This window comes from Pseudogymnoascus destructans (genome assembly GCF_001641265.1).
Source record: "Pseudogymnoascus destructans isolate 20631-21 unplaced genomic scaffold scaffold_36, whole genome shotgun sequence".
Taxonomy (NCBI): domain Eukaryota; kingdom Fungi; phylum Ascomycota; class Leotiomycetes; order Thelebolales; family Thelebolaceae; genus Pseudogymnoascus; species Pseudogymnoascus destructans.
In genome coordinates, this window is record NW_020167555.1 from 28,828 (window position 1) to 43,747 (window position 14,920).

The following is a 14,920-nucleotide window of genomic DNA, read 5'->3' on the forward strand; positions in this document are numbered from 1 at the left end:
TATATAAGTAGTTGTAAGTATAAGGGTGTAAGTGTAAGTGTAAGGGTATAAGTGTAAGTAAGGATGTAATTAAGGGTGTAAGTGTTATAAGGGTGTAAGTGTAAGATAGTGAATGAGGATAGTGAAGGGGGGTGGTGGGAGTTAGTGGAGGAGAGATGGTATGTGTAATGGTGGGTGCACCAGATATGAGAATCTAGCCACCCAAGGAAGGGATGAATTTACTAAGACAACACACTGTCTTAGGAAACAGAGCCAAAGGGTTGTAGCTTAGACTATTCCACAACGCAGCAATCAGGTGTATGATGTGGTGAAGTGGTTTAGACAAGTTGCAACAAATGTTGAGTCTGAGAACTCAGGGGTAAGTCAGAGGTTAGCACCTCACTGACTTTTCAAAAAACAGAGAATAACAAGATCAATGCTTGGAAGCTTGGAAAAGACGTAGAAGTATGTGCTAGTCGATTTACTGTATTGCCTGCTTGCCCTTTCTTAAGGAAAGGGCAATCCTATTTATGCCAAAGGAGTGTAGTTCTCTCATTTTCCATGACTTTCCATGACTAACCAGGCTTGGTAAATGTATTAGAAATCAAGTGCGACCCACAACTAGCTTGCTAATCATGTAGTGAACGTAAGAGAATCCCATAGAACCATCTCTTGGGTTCCTAGCCTATAGGAAGTGAAAAGGAGGTCCAAGGTCAGAGTACCTATAGACAAATTATGTCATAACTTAACCAATCTTGTGGGTAACTAAGGAGCGATGACGTGTAATGAATCATAGAGGGTTGTAGAAGCTTCTAGAGCTATCGTTCATGTTCCTAGGCCTCTAGTTGGTAGAGATATGCCATGTGGTAGTATTGACCCACCCCCTTAAGGAGGAGATTTTCTTAATAACTTGTTCAATGAGTGTCCAAATGATATGCCGTGATGTATGTAGCATAAACAGATGTAGTAGAAGAGTTTGCAGCAATCGTTGAGTAGTATTGCTTCTGTTGTTGGTGTGATAAGCCAAGATATGTATGGTGACTTGTAGGTTTGAGGAGGAGATTTCTAAGTTTGCTCTTGAGTTTGATAGCAAACTGAGTGCAACGAATGTCAGTATGACAGCCGGGTAGATGGCGTTTTTTCACCTTTGTACCGGGTAGATGGAGTTTTTGCCCTTCTTTTTTACTAGCTACAGGGTAATTTATTCTTTTACGCTGTTATACAGGGTAATTTATTCTTTTACCCTATAAATTATCAAAGCCTATAGCGATAACAGGGATCACGATTTCAATCAAACTTGAACAATTAATATCTCATGTACCTGATGGCGGATAAGAAAACCGAGTGGCTTACAGAATTCGGGAGCATCAGATCTACCTGGGTACATATTTTTCATTGAAGAAAGTCTGTTGTGTTGTGATTTATGGTTTTGGGGTTCATTGTGATTGGCCAAAATCACAGCGGTCAACTTACACAAGAAAAATGTGTGTAAGTTGACCGCTGCCCCCCTTGCCAGCCAAGTTCCAGACAAAAGCTAGGAAACTTAGTGATCGGTCTCTCCATTCCAAGGATGAGATGGATACAATTCGGGTTGCACTTGCCCATCATACCTTTGTTCCCAGCCGCAATCCAAAGATTACTGTTGCCAAGTCTGGTGTGCCTTACATGCGGACCATCCACTTGGGAGACGGAGATGAATGGTCCATGCTGAAGGTTCTTGTTTTGGACTATGAGGATTCTCCCCCGGACATTAAATATATAAAGTTATAATCAGTTTGCTATTGTTCTTTAGGTATTTCCCTATAAGGTCTCGACTCGAAAAGTACGCCTCTCATTGGCTTGTTAACCTTTCCAAAGGAGGATTAGCGGCCGACTGGTAGATGGAGTTTTCTTACCAGTTTTTTACTGAGTATATCAAGTTTTTGCCCAAATTTATAATCTTAGGATGGAAGAAACACGCTTTTTAAGATTGTAGCGTATATAGTTGTTAAGATATTTAAATGTTAAGTTTATATAAGGCATGCCACAAAGTCAAATGTACAACAATGTGCTACGGCTAGTAGAGGGGATGGCTACGTAAGTTGTCCTATCATTACAGAATTCGAGCCTCTCGATTATGAAATTCGATGTCGTGACAGAAATCTCTCTTGTTACATGTGAAAATCGCCCTGAATTCAAAGGGAATGTCATATGATATTCTGTCGTAATGTCTAACAGAGCATGTGTAAATCGATCCTATCGTTTCGTACGCGCGAGTATGGCAATTCGAGGCTCTTAAACCTAAAATTCGAATGGATGGCTACGTGATGTTTTTAAAAATTTCAAAGGGATGGTCACGTGAATTATTATATGAGAATTCGAGCCTCTCGGTTTTGAATTATCGCAAGTTAGAATTCGAGCCTCTCGATCATAAGATTCGAGGGGATGGGCTGTGAAACCGTAGCCACAGGGAACAGTAACAGCAACGGGCACCACGGGGGAAAACAACAGCATTGATGCTGCTAGGGAAAATCAATGGCGATCTATAGCGGTAACTTGGGGATAATCAACAGCGTCGGTGCGCTAGGGATCACGATAGTAATTCCTAAATAGTCCTTATCCAAACGCCTCCTCATCCCCCCCTCGCCGCCCAAGGCAGCAACTGATCCTCTAACCACATCATCTCCTCCCTATACCTACTCTGTCGAGGTTTCAAAACGCCATGGAACGCTCGCAGGGCAAGCCATCTAATCTCCGTCTTGGATATCGCGCATCGATAACCCAAATTCTTCGGATTCTTCTCCTTGCTCTTAATTAGTAGAAACGCCAGATCCACCAGACCGACAATCGTTCGAATGGTAATATCCGCGGTGGGCTGCTTCTGTGTCGGAAGGCATCTCGTGTATGCGCACATTTTGTTCGCACACTCCACAAAACTCTCAAATATGTTTCTTGAGACGACTATCGGCGAATTGAAGGTCGTATCCATGAACATAGCATGGCATTGTATCTTAAACGAATTGAGCACTTTGCGATGAAAAGTCTTCCCTGGAGTCTTTGAAAACTCCACCGTCAGAGAGTCGACGACTTCCAGATCCTTGTGTTTCTCTCGGTGTTTGGATATATGCAAGGTCTTCGTGTTTATAAACGTGCCGCAGTACGGAAATTCTTGGCCCTTTACCAGTCGCTTGACCTTATGACCATTGATGGATGTCTCAAAGTTGACGAGAGTCTTTTCGGGATTGACGGAAACCCCGTAATCTGGAAGCCCGTCGTGCATCGTCTGAATAAACCGTCTGGCGTGGTCGGGATCGATTGTAATCAGCAAGAAGTCATCTATAAGCCTGAGCAGTAAACTTTCATCGGGATTGAGGAATGATAGATGCTTCGCTTCCAGGTCGGCGTAAAAATAGTTGCACAGCAATGAAGATATAACCGATCCCTGGGGAATCCCCTTCTTTTGGCGGTAGAACTTCTTCCCAATCTTGACCAGGTTTCTCTGGACGTGTTCCGAAAGCAGCGATAAAAGTTGGTCTTTGGTGTGCCTCTGGACCGCGAGGTTTTCGGTGAAGATTGTATTCTTGCCGCTGGTCATCTTCAAGTCAAACGGTTGGTCACCCGCCGCCCACGCCAGAGAAGTCCATTTACGAATCGGTTTCGCCTGCCCATGCCGATACCCATCTCCTGGCTTTACCTCGACGTGCTTGGAGATCTGATATTCGTCGCTCGTTGGCAAGCCGGATATGAGCTTGACGACAGCTGCCTGAGGGATCGTGTCGAATGCGGATTGCACATCGACTTTGCAAAAGTATAGATTGCCCATAGGGTTGATTGTTTCCGCAAACTTCTTGATTTTGTTATACAGGTCACCGACAGAGAAGAGAGTGGAGCCAAACTTCGCAGGTGATAAATCCTGCCAGTATTAGCATCAGCCATGAAACAATCGCCAGTACATACCTTTTCAAAAGTCAACATGTTATATACCGGAGCCAATGTCGAATTGATACTAGGTCCAAGGGCTCTCTTCGAGTCTCGCCGAAGCTGCCGTCGTCGAAGATTCAGTATAGGCCTGACGCCCTTTTCCTTTGGTAGGAGCCTGATCTGGCTGAAGCCAATAGTGCGCGAGTCCAGGACTGAATTGGCCATGTTTATATCTACTTCTTCAAACATCGCGAGTTTTAGTGATGCCATCACCGGCTCGGCCAGATTGCGCCAAACGTCCTGTCGAAAGAAGAATATGCGATAGCGGTGTACGCCAGATTCCGTGACATGGAAATTGCATCGAATCAGAGGTATGATCAAGGAGTCAAATATGTAATACATGAACTCGTAAAATATCTCCCATTTCTTGCGGGTGTCTGATTGTGAGCCCTTGGCGTTCTCAGAGTTGCCGCAGTTGAGCCATGGAATGGTGGAAATCTTGACCGTCAGTATAAGTTGCAACTCATGGGATGGGCTATGGTACCTTCATTCCCTGCGTCGCATCGTGGAGAGAGTGTGTTTCGAACCTCCTCAGGTTAATAAATCGGTCCACGTTCTTCATTAGCACCTGTTTATTGTGTGTCTGGTCCTCACCAGTTCCAAAAAACTCGTCCGGAATCACTCGCCCCAGCATAGCACGGCAAAATGCAGACACATTTGCACTGGGGGTAGCAAGGTCTATGATGCTATCCTTTTTTAGCTTCTTTAGGGGGCGGGTCGGCGTGGAGCCAGTCCCGTTATGGCTTCCTGGCGTTGATTTCTGGGTTTGAAAGTTATGTGAGGCATCATCGATCGAGGGTTGCGGAAATGTTGCAAGTGCCTATAGCAATATAAGTCCTGTCTACCACCAGAATAAAAAGTCCCCTACATTCGATGGACAGTAATGTGCAACCAATTGACCGTAGGGGCACCTTTCATGTAATATCTGCAGCTTTCGCACGAGACTCGGCAATGGCCCTCTCAGTCGTCTGGGGATGCTGGTGGTAGATGCGCCCTTGTGGTTTGGAGGCAACCTGCGGATCTCGTCCTCACGCAGAGTATAATCCTTGAAGGGGTGGACAGTCTCGCGGAAATCGGCGACGGAATCAAAAACATTGTGAAGGCGAAATTGCCTGGGGAATATGTACTTTATGACTTGCAGGGTGTTTGGATGAATGGCACCGTCTTCCAAAGACGCCGGCTTTGAACGATAACGGTTCAGGACATCTTAAACAGTCAGCGTATCCATCAAGTTTGGAGCAGCCATCCTTACGAATATGGCGCAGGCCGAATGTCACAGCGCCTCTAGAATTCAGCGTTGGCCGTGCATAAAGGATTTTGCTTCGTAGAAAGGCTATGCTTGAAGGGCTCCTATCTATCAATGGAGTCGATATCCTGGCTGACAGTTCGCGTCGTCCACCTTGATCCAGGATTTGGAGGTCTCCAAGCGGCATGCCTTCCAAATTCAGTAACCTCTCGTGCCTCTGCATGCAAATACATACCGCATATTTGAAAGTAATTGCCACGCCCATTACTAGCAGCAAGAAATATCCCACAGTCAACAAACAAATCAATCATGACACGGTCTCCGCCCTTTCCTAATAATCCCAGCACCTGCGGCCATGGGTCCACCTTGAGTTCATTGAAGTGCTTGTTGGGATACACAGGTACAAGTCTGCGAACAGCAAATAATGTTGCATTGTTAGCGTCCATGCGGCCTGCAGACGGGACTTTGCTAAATCCTTGACAAAGGAGGTGTTTGACAGAGGTGTTTTCCCTCATGCTGTTGTTGAAGAGTAACCATACTGCAAAGTCGACAATCTGAAAACATTATTTAGCCATGCAACACACACTCAGATAGACAGACGCACCTCAGATTGCGAGTGTCCAAGATCAAACGGGGTCACAGTTGTGTCCAACCCAGATAAATCTGCCTGATTCGTGAAAGAATTCCACCTGGTCGTCCGCTGGTCACTCTGTGGGTTCTGATGAGGTATACCAACCAATGTTGAGTCAAGAAACGGTCCAAGGCCATCTGCATCATCTATTGCAGTCTCCCCATCACGCCGATCAAGACTTCTTCTGCCAGCCGTCAACACCTTCTTCCTTCGAATTCTGGAGTTGCTAGGAAGCTTCACAAGCAGATATTCCCTCAACGTGAGGACCTCGGGATAGAATCGAGAGAGCAGGGACTGCTGTACCACATTGACCGGCGCATAGGAAGAATACGACAATATGGAACGTTTATTGGCCTTATCGATGGCCAGCTTGGCCCTGTGCCTCTTTCTCCCGCTAACCATGGTGTGAAAGTGATATATTGACAGAGAAGCATCACTGTCTCTGCGACTCAACGCATCTGTATCCCTGCTATGCCATGACGACAGAGCAACATTCCCCACAAGTAAAACACCAGCTCTCGCTCCGATTGTGGACGAAACCACACGCTTATATAATTACTATAGAGGTACGGGTGATGTCTCGACGCCAACGCGCTTCTTTTTCGCTTGTTTAAGGGTCCCTTTTGTGGCAGACGCGACGTCCTGGCGTTGTTGTTGTGGCGGCGGTGGCTCAAGTTCCGATCGTCAGCGGCCAATTGCATGACCTCTGAGTTGGCGGAGGCAGGTTAATTTTAGCGGCCTGGCAAGGATAAGCACTCGCGTGTACTTGCAACACCTCTGCGCATACACAACTTCATCGAAGACCACTCTTCGTCTGTTCCACTCGTTTCTTCTGCTGTTCTGCCATGCAAAGGGCGAGCAGGAACACCATCTATCAATCCCGCCATAACTTCCACGCGCGCTCACTTGACACCGTCTCTATACAAACGACCGTCTCTATACGAACGCATCCTCGTTCCTTCCGGGACCCTAGAGGAAGATCGACAATTTCTGCGTCACTACTTTCGTGAATCGTGAACCATCGCTCCAAGGAACCTCGGCGGCCTTGTCAATCGCTTTGCGACTGCCTGTATTCAAGAAGCCACCCTACGAAGATGATGATGCTATAGGACAAACCTCGCATCCGGCAATATACCTTCACTAGGACTCGGCCAAAGCTAGATACGAGAGGTCCATGACGCCTTGCCAGCATGGACTCTAGCCTCACAGCCGATCAGAACTTCTATGCGCAATCAAACCTGCACCAGCCCTTCCAGGATGACAACAATGAGACCGCGTCCATCTCGGGAGCCTCATCTGAACTTCGCGGCGGCGACGCAGAGCTTGCAAACAACAGTCTTCAATCAATGGGTATAGCTGGGTATACAAACGGCGGCGCGGCAGTAGATCTTGTGGATTTGCCCGACGACTTCTACAAGGGGTTTCAAGGGAAGCTGGATACAACCGGTGTCAATGCAACCAGCAAGCCTGCCTCTGGTCAGAGAAACAGCTCTACTCCGTTACTGAACAGCAATGGTACCACAGCAAAGTACCCAGTCATAGCTGGCTTGCACACGACGCCAAAGCAATCATACAGATCTGTATCCGCACCAATGAATGACGGCCGCGTAAAACCTGCGCCCGCTCTGAAAGGCGTGCCTCGAAGCCAGCAGCCAAGCGTCAGAGACTTGTTAAAGCGCTTCGATACTAATGGCGAGCAGCCAAGTTCACTTCCACGGAAAACTCCTCCCAGACTGCCACCAGCCAAGCCTCTCGATGCCTCCAACCGATATAGGCCAGCTGCGTCGATTCAAAAACAACAACCTATCATAAGACCTGGCCAGGCTACTAGAGAACCTTACGCCGGACCTGCCAAAACGACCCCATCGAGGACGACACAGCGGGATAGGTTCGCCGTTGAAGACCAGCGTTCGAACAACACTTTATCCTCCGCTGCTCGTTCCCCCAATATGAAGAATCAGTTTGGCGAGTTCACCGACGGCTCTCGATCCGTGTCGAACCTTGCCATTTCAATTATACCCCCAAAGCCCGCCGCAACAGACGCTACACGAAAACCACTCTTCGGAGAGATCGTCCCTACCGAATCTGGATCTCAAATAGCGTACAGCATCTCAGATCCTCGCAGTCGCGCTCGCCGAACCTCAGATTCCAGCCTCATGTCGCAATCTTGGTCTCATCGGCGAAGTTCGTCCGATGTCGACATATCCCCAACATCTCCAACTGCTTGGTATCTCGGCGTCACCCCAAAATTGGATGACCTCGGGATAGGCGCTACTCCAAAGCATGCCAGGGCCCACAATCGATCCCAGAGCGATTTTTCTGTGTTTCCAGCTTCCAGCGTCCTCGTCGGGTTTAATGATATGGGATTTATGAAATCAGACAAAAAAACAGACAAAAAATCTACGCCGAAGGCACCTTCAAAATCACGCCTGCCCATAAGCTCCAAGCGTACCAGCCATTCTTCGGCCTCTTCGACTCCCAGCACTCGGTCTTCCTCTCCGTTCGCGGCAAAAATGATTGCATCCAACAAGAAAGACCAAAAGACTGATACACGGCCGTGGAGCCCCCCAGGTCACGGGAGTACAGGCAGTCGACTTTCCGCTCGTGGCCAGGGCAGGAGCCCAGCTAAAATATCTACCAACAATGCTAGCCTGAAGGCTTATATCTCATCACCACCACCTATGAAATCTCCACCTCTCAGGAGTTCTAGGCCGAGGCAGCCCGTCTCGGCGGCTACTACCGCGAGCTCCCGAAATAAGGTCTCTGATGTTAGTTCACGGTCGAATTCGAGCTTCAGCAACCGTACAGAGAGTAGGATCCAGGAGAAGGCTCGGATCAACAGGCTAGCCTCCGCGGGCCCTGTGGACTACGCGGCAAAGCGAGCCCGGATACAACAGGCTTTTTCAAAAACGATACAAGAGACGGAGCAGAAAGAGAATGATCAAGCACCTCTCGAAGGAGCTGCCACACAGAACGAAGCGGATCCCCAGAGCCAGGTTGGCCAGCGCACAGAATACGTGAAAGAGCCCAAGCTAGTCGTCGACACCAGCTTCTCGGGCCCAGCAGCGTCGAAAGACTCTCCAACTTTGGGCATGCCCGGTAGCTTTCCTCGACAGCAAGCTGAAATCGATGAATCGCCATCCTCTGCAGTATCTAACGCTACGGTTGTCACTCTATTTGACCACCAGCTACAGACCGAACCGGCCCAGCATCATTCGATCTCGGGTTTCCCGCAAGATTCCACCCCGCAGCCATTATCATCTCAGCGAGACTCCATTGGCAGCCCCGAGGACTATTTCGACGCCAACGATGGCTCAATACAGATCGTTTTGGATGATGCGTCCAATGGAGAATCCCAGTTTCCAGACTTTGCCGATAGTCAACGCCAGGTACTAGATGATGAGCATCAATTGCAGCCTCTTATATTTGTAGATAATGCTCCTCAACTTTATGATCAAGAGACAGAGTCCACATCATTTGTCAGGGCCTCGTCTCCTCACTCCGCGTACGAGCCAGGGCCAATTATAAGTGATGTCCACCCCGAAGACGCCGCTGCTCTCCCTGAGATAGACCATTCCATGACCTTCAGCGAAGTCATTGCCACACCTGACAACGATGGGGCTGTGCAATCCGACGCTGGCGCATTTGCCCCTTCGACATTCTGGCCGTCTCGTCACAGCTCGCCAAGCCGAACTTCTTCGGGTTTGTCCAAACTAGATACATTACTATATTCATCACCAACAAAGCCTCCCAATCCACCTGGTATTGAAGGCTCGCCAGTGACGGAGATCGACTACGGAAGCTCAGGGAGCGTAGGTGAAGCTGAACACGTCGCTCAACATGGCAATCATCAAAGGGCCAGCCATCCATCAAACTGGTCAGATATCACCGTCGACGCCAGTAATAGATCGTCTTGGTATGTCAACACAAATTCGTCGTCGGGCCTGTTTCAAGAACCGTCTGTACCACCCCCACTGCCGCCCAAGAAGCCAATACTTCCGGCGAAACCAGAAGTTCCTCCAAAACCAGCAAACTATGAAGAGCTTTTCTCCCCCAGGCCCGATGGAGATGATAGTAATGACAGTTCCTCCGAATTATATTCGTCAATGACGGATCTGACGGGGATCAACCACATTATCAAACCGCCTCGGAGCAAGTCGACAATACCCCCAATACCAGCACCGCCGCCATGGCTTGCTGGGGCGCCGTCTTCGCCTGCACATCCTACTACGCGACGAAGGACACCCCCACCTTCAAACGCGTGGAATCGTCACCCACCACCAAGTTTGCATCGCTATAGTTTCAAGGACCCCGAGTCCAGGCGTGCCAGCGGAGATGATATGTACTCTTATCGACCATCTACCTCTACAGCCAGATCCAGCGCCCAGATTTCTGTGGAGGGGGATGCGGCTGAGACATCGCTCTCGAGCACAGACCATCTCTCTATCGATGCCCCGCAACACAGCGACGACAGTGTGGCCCCCGGAGCTGCTGCAGCGGCCCTCCGCCATCGCAAAATGCTCATCCAAGAGCTAATCGACACGGAGGCTGTCTATCTTAAGGATATGAACGTGGTGGTTGAAATTTATCAAGGCACAGCTGAGGCATGCCCAAAACTGGGCACTGGCGATATCAAAGCTATATTCCGCAACAGCGACGAGGTTATTGCATTTTCCGAGCGGTTCCTTGCCGATATCAAAGCTTCCAGTACCGCAATCTACATTCCTCGCTCGACAAAGTCTAAGCAAGCCGATGCGGCTAAATCTGTTGAATCTACAGACACCGGAGACAGGCCTCTATCACCTGCAGAAGACGAAAGTGACTGGGCAAAGGATCAAAAGACCACGATCGGTGAAAATTTCGGGCGCCACATTGAGGAGATGGAGAAGGTGTATGCTAATTTCCTGAAAAACAGTGAACAAGGGACAAGTCGTCTGCAATTGCTGCAGGCAGATCCTACAGTAAATGTCTGGCTGGAAGAATGCAATGCGGTTGCAAAAGACCTGACTGGCGCATGGGATCTCGACGCCTTGCTAGTAAAGCCGGTGCAACGTATCACACGATATCAGTTACTGCTGACGGGGATTGTCAAGAACACACCAGAGCTCCATCCGGATTACCCCTCACTGCAGAAATCCCTCGAGGATATCAAACGTCTCCTTGACAACATAGACGGTCAAAAGAAGCGCATTCACAAAGTCAATGAGATTGTTACTGGCCGCAAGAGGAAAGAGTCGGACATCCGATCTGGCTTAAAGAATCCATTTACTCGACGTGAAAGAGCAGAAACAGCTGTCCTGCATGACAGAGCGAATGAAGACCAGGAGTATCTCAAATACTGCGACAAATTCCACTCCGAATGGATTCATTTGCAGTTCATCATCCGAGATATCGACCTCTACCTCGAGAATGTGACTCGCTGGGTCGATGACTTTTTGCGCTATTTGTCTGCAATCGAACTGGTAGTCCGCGCATCGCCTTCCAGCTGTCCGGAGCTGGAGAGTAAATGGGCCCGGTTTAATCTGTCCATGAGAGATGTGGGGAAAGTAGCTTTGGAAGAACATGTAAGCGCCGCTCTCATCAATGTCCAACTGCTGGGATTGTACTAATATTATAACAGAAAGCTGCTATTCGGGAACACGTTCTGGAGCCGTTTTCCAGTCTTACCAAGGCGTACATTCCACCACAGGCAGCCTTGAAGAAGCGTAACAAACGCCGCCCTGATTTCCAGAGGTTCGAGACTTTGAAGAGCCAGAATCGAAAGATTGATGAGAAGCTTGCCGAGCAAGTCGAGCAATACATGGCCTTAAACGACACGCTCAAGCTCGAACTGCCAAAACTTTCGTCTCTCAATGAAAATCTCAAGGATCTCTGCTTGGCTCGCTTGATTACTACACAAGTTGCGTGGTACTCCATCTGGAATGATAAACTGAAGACCGTACTCGAACAGAACGAGCTACCAAAGGACATCAACGACATCCTCGACAAGTTCAACCGCGACTTCAGGCACCAAGATGCCAAGGCACAGGCTATGAGCATTCTGAATGGGAGCACAGTGGCATCAGCTAGAGGCCGGCTCTCACAGTCGACCGCAAGGGACGATGAGGTGTCTTTGAAGTCAAAGAGTAGGGCGTCTACCATTAACAACCGTACTCGCGGCCTGTCAACCCAAAGCGAAGCCACGGACCAGACACACAGATCTAGCGAGCAGCCTCGTGCATCTCTGGTTGCAAACTCGGCCAGCCTTGCTGTTGTTGCACTGGGAGGCCGTCCAGACGCTCGACTCAGTGTCGAATCTAGCGATAGGCCTCGGCCAAGCGGGGAGTCAGCGAACAGTGGCCACCGCTCGCTGTTTGAATCGTCATACACTCCCACACGATGGGCCGAGGGGCTTCCTCCTCCTGAACCATCGTTCTCTGACGCATTCAATTCAGCACTCCCGTGGTCTAATACCGACGGTTGTTCTCAAAATGACACAAGCAGGCGGTCGTCTCAGGTCCCTTCTGAGCATCGGGGCATCCCTCGTACCAGCTACAAGATTCTTTATGTAGTCGCCAGTCTGCACGAGTTCAACATTGAGGCTACGAAAACAGAGGCGGGCTACCCTTACCTCACATATGAAGACGGCGAGGTTTGTAATTGTTCCACCAAACATCAGCTAGCTAACCATTTCGCAGATCTTTGACGTGATTGCCGAAAAGGGCGAGCTATGGCTCGCAAAGAATCAAGACGACCCAATGGAAACGATCGGTTGGATTTGGAACCAACATTTTGCTAGGATGGTGGAATATTGATACTGTTCCTCGCATCGCATCTGGCAAAGACAATTTTCCTTCGATTGCTGACCTTGGAGTTATCCACGCGTTTTACAACGCCACTTCACTTCTCTCGCCGTGGATATACTTTGATATTCCCCACGGCGTTTTGGCTGAGACTTGGCAGCCATTTTTTCTGCAGGTTCTCTTCTCTTCTTCCCTTTAGCGCACTTTGCCATTTTGGCTTTATACCTCCAGTACTCTTCTATGTTGCTTTACTCATGAAAGGCTTTCGGAATATCAGTTGTATTTACGATGGGATGATATTAAACGAGGCTCGGATAGCGGGATGGGAGTCGATTTGAGTTGGGGCGAAATGGTCGAAAGTCATGTTATATATTACTAAAAGGAAGGGGCGATAACAGGAGTTGACGGAAAGATATATCGTGATGATGAGTAGGTGGAACATAGACAGTTGAACAATGGAAGAGTGTGATAATTGATATATCCGAGGGACATGACAGATATAGCTCTTAATTTAAGCTCCCCAGGGCCATCCCTCTCCGTAGAGTAAAATACCAAGGCCCATCCCCCAAACGCCGCCAGCTTGTGACAGCTTTGTTCCAGTTAAACGCCAGCCTATAAACCGTGCCCGCTCGCATGTATGTCAAAAAAAGTCCCACGTCAAACCTTTCGCTCGACTTGTACGCTCTTGCGATCTTTCTCCATCTGGCTGAAGTCACCATGGCCCTCAAGACTCTCCATGAAAGTCTGGATGGCATGGAAGTAACCTGGCTCCATGACGGAAGAGTTGTGGTCGCCTTCTTCAATGGGCTTCCAGATCTTTGTTGGGGATTGGCAGAGTTCGTAGAGCTTGCGCATATGTTCAGGACTGTAAGTGATCAGCCGATTTAGCAGATTACGGCTGTGAACATATATGATTATGTAAAGGACGAGGGATCAGACTTGTCGTAAGACGTCTTGTATAATCTGGGACCCGAAGGGCTCATGTTTTGTGGATGGAAATATAGTCATCATTTCGTCGGTGGGGATGGATATGAAATAGAGAAACGTACGGGACCATCTCGTCCTTGAGACCAGAGATGAAGAGTACCGGAACCTCGGTTATGGTGGGAATTATGGTTTCGGAGGGCCAGATCTGGTGGCAGAGGAGGGCGAGATAGCGCGCTGGTGGAATAACACTGCGATGGTCAGTTACGCACGACCTCAATGGAGAACCAAGGCAACTCACGAAGGGATAAGTTTCCTCATCGACAGAAAGGTGTTCTCAAGTATTAATCCCGAGATCTTCCCGCTCTTCTGGTTTTTCGCTACCAGTTGAATGCTGACTGCACCTCCCAGGCTCTGCCCATAGACTACAATCTTGTTGTTCTTGGTCTCGTGCCTGTTCGTCAAATAGTCCAGTGCGGTCTGTGCATCTATCATCAGTCCCCTCTCGTCGGGACTACCTGTGCTCAGACCATAGCCACGGTACTCCAGCATGAACACGCTGCAGCCCATCAGCTCCGCTATCATCTGCGCAATGGGGACACGGTGTCCAATGTTGCCGGCATTGCCATGGAACATCAGCACCGTTGTCGGCACAGCCTGAGCTTGGTTCGGTGCGCGGATGAAGAAGGCAGAGAGCTTCTCGCCGTCGGGTGTGGGGATCTGAAGGTCTTCATAGTTGTCGATGCCGTAGTGGCTCGGCTTGGGGACCTTGGTACGAGCATCGCCAGGAACATGCGATGGGTAGATGAGAGCTCTGGGAGTGTCGCGTGTCAGCTTGCATTGAATTGGGTGTTTGGAAATGGGTGAATGGAGACTGACTTTTGTTTGAAATAGAGAGCAGAGCTCAATATGACGGCAAAGCCCTATGACGAAACAGATTAGCAGGCTGCGTTGCGTTTCCGTACCCCTCTGGGCGTTGGATGAAGGCAGACTAACTGACGAGACCATGACTGGGACACGCATCCAGGAAGCACACGTCACACCGAAGGACGTGAGAAGCTCCAAGTAGGAAGGAGCTGCTGACCCATGAGCGGACATGCTCATCTCATGGCAAAGCAAGGAAGAGAGAAATAAGGGGGGAGGAGGAGGAAGACGGCACAGCCTGAGCTTGGTTCGGTGCGCAGATGAAGAAGGCAGAGAGCTTCTCGCCGTCGGGTGTGGGAGAGCAAGACAAAAGAAATGAACTAAAAGTTTGAAGTTCCAGATGAGATACGGAGCATCAGGTAGCAGGCATCAGGTGAGCCTCTTCGCCCGCCCTGAGTTTTGAGTTTTGAGATCAAAAGGGAAGAGTTGCAGATTGCTGAGATTGTTGGAGAGTTGTGGATAAAAAGGGTACTT

The 14,920-nt window shown here is 49.0% G+C and overlaps 3 protein-coding genes across 3 annotated transcripts; 1 reads left to right on the plus strand and 2 right to left on the minus strand.

Annotated features, from left to right (window-relative positions):
• Nucleotides 1-2,407: 2,407 nt before the first annotated feature.
• Nucleotides 2,408-6,474, minus strand: VC83_09002 (uncharacterized protein). Its single transcript, XM_024472542.1, has 7 exons — nt 5,790-6,474; nt 5,421-5,739; nt 5,192-5,374; nt 4,808-5,145; nt 4,424-4,759; nt 3,916-4,377; nt 2,408-3,871 (listed from the first exon to the last, which is right to left on the minus strand). Exons 1-7 carry the CDS (start codon nt 6,216-6,218, stop codon nt 2,591-2,593), a joined length of 3,348 nt encoding a protein of 1,115 aa, XP_024319788.1. The 5' UTR covers nt 6,219-6,474; the 3' UTR covers nt 2,408-2,590.
• Nucleotides 6,475-13,066, plus strand: VC83_09004 (uncharacterized protein). The gene is made up of 3 exons (XM_024472543.1): nt 6,475-11,380; nt 11,437-12,447; nt 12,494-13,066. Exons 1-3 carry the CDS (start codon nt 7,007-7,009, stop codon nt 12,608-12,610), a joined length of 5,502 nt encoding a protein of 1,833 aa, XP_024319797.1. The 5' UTR covers nt 6,475-7,006; the 3' UTR covers nt 12,611-13,066.
• VC83_09005 (uncharacterized protein) lies at nt 13,067-14,816 on the minus strand. Its single transcript, XM_024472544.1, has 5 exons — nt 14,519-14,816; nt 14,402-14,445; nt 13,824-14,336; nt 13,648-13,773; nt 13,067-13,463 (listed from the first exon to the last, which is right to left on the minus strand). The coding sequence occupies exons 1-5, from the start codon at nt 14,624-14,626 to the stop codon at nt 13,256-13,258; spliced, it is 999 nt and encodes a 332-aa protein (XP_024319792.1). The 5' UTR covers nt 14,627-14,816; the 3' UTR covers nt 13,067-13,255.
• Between the last annotated feature and the right edge of the window lie 104 nt (nt 14,817-14,920).

Bases quoted from the DNA above. Each gene is read 5' to 3' on its own strand.
- VC83_09002 (XM_024472542.1), bottom strand. From the start codon at position 6,218: ATGGTTAGCGGGAGAAAGAGGCACAGGGCCAAGCTGGCCATCGATAAG. The intron at 5,740-5,789 runs GTGCGTCTGTCT...TAATGTTTTCAG, and splicing joins TTGGACACTCGCAATCTGAG to ATTGTCGACTTTGCAGTATG. The intron at 4,378-4,423 runs GTACCATAGCCC...CTGACGGTCAAG, and splicing joins ATGCGACGCAGGGAATGAAG to ATTTCCACCATTCCATGGCT.
- VC83_09004 (XM_024472543.1), top strand. From the start codon at position 7,007: ATGGACTCTAGCCTCACAGCCGATCAGAACTTCTATGCGCAATCAAAC. The intron at 11,381-11,436 runs GTAAGCGCCGCT...ATATTATAACAG, and splicing joins AAGTAGCTTTGGAAGAACAT to AAAGCTGCTATTCGGGAACA. The intron at 12,448-12,493 runs GTTTGTAATTGT...ACCATTTCGCAG, and splicing joins TCACATATGAAGACGGCGAG to ATCTTTGACGTGATTGCCGA.
- VC83_09005 (XM_024472544.1), bottom strand. From the start codon at position 14,626: ATGAGCATGTCCGCTCATGGGTCAGCAGCTCCTTCCTACTTGGAGCTT. The intron at 14,446-14,518 runs GTTAGTCTGCCT...GTTTCGTCATAG, and splicing joins TCCCAGTCATGGTCTCGTCA to GGCTTTGCCGTCATATTGAG. The intron at 14,337-14,401 runs GTCAGTCTCCAT...CGACACTCCCAG, and splicing joins GCTCTCTATTTCAAACAAAA to AGCTCTCATCTACCCATCGC.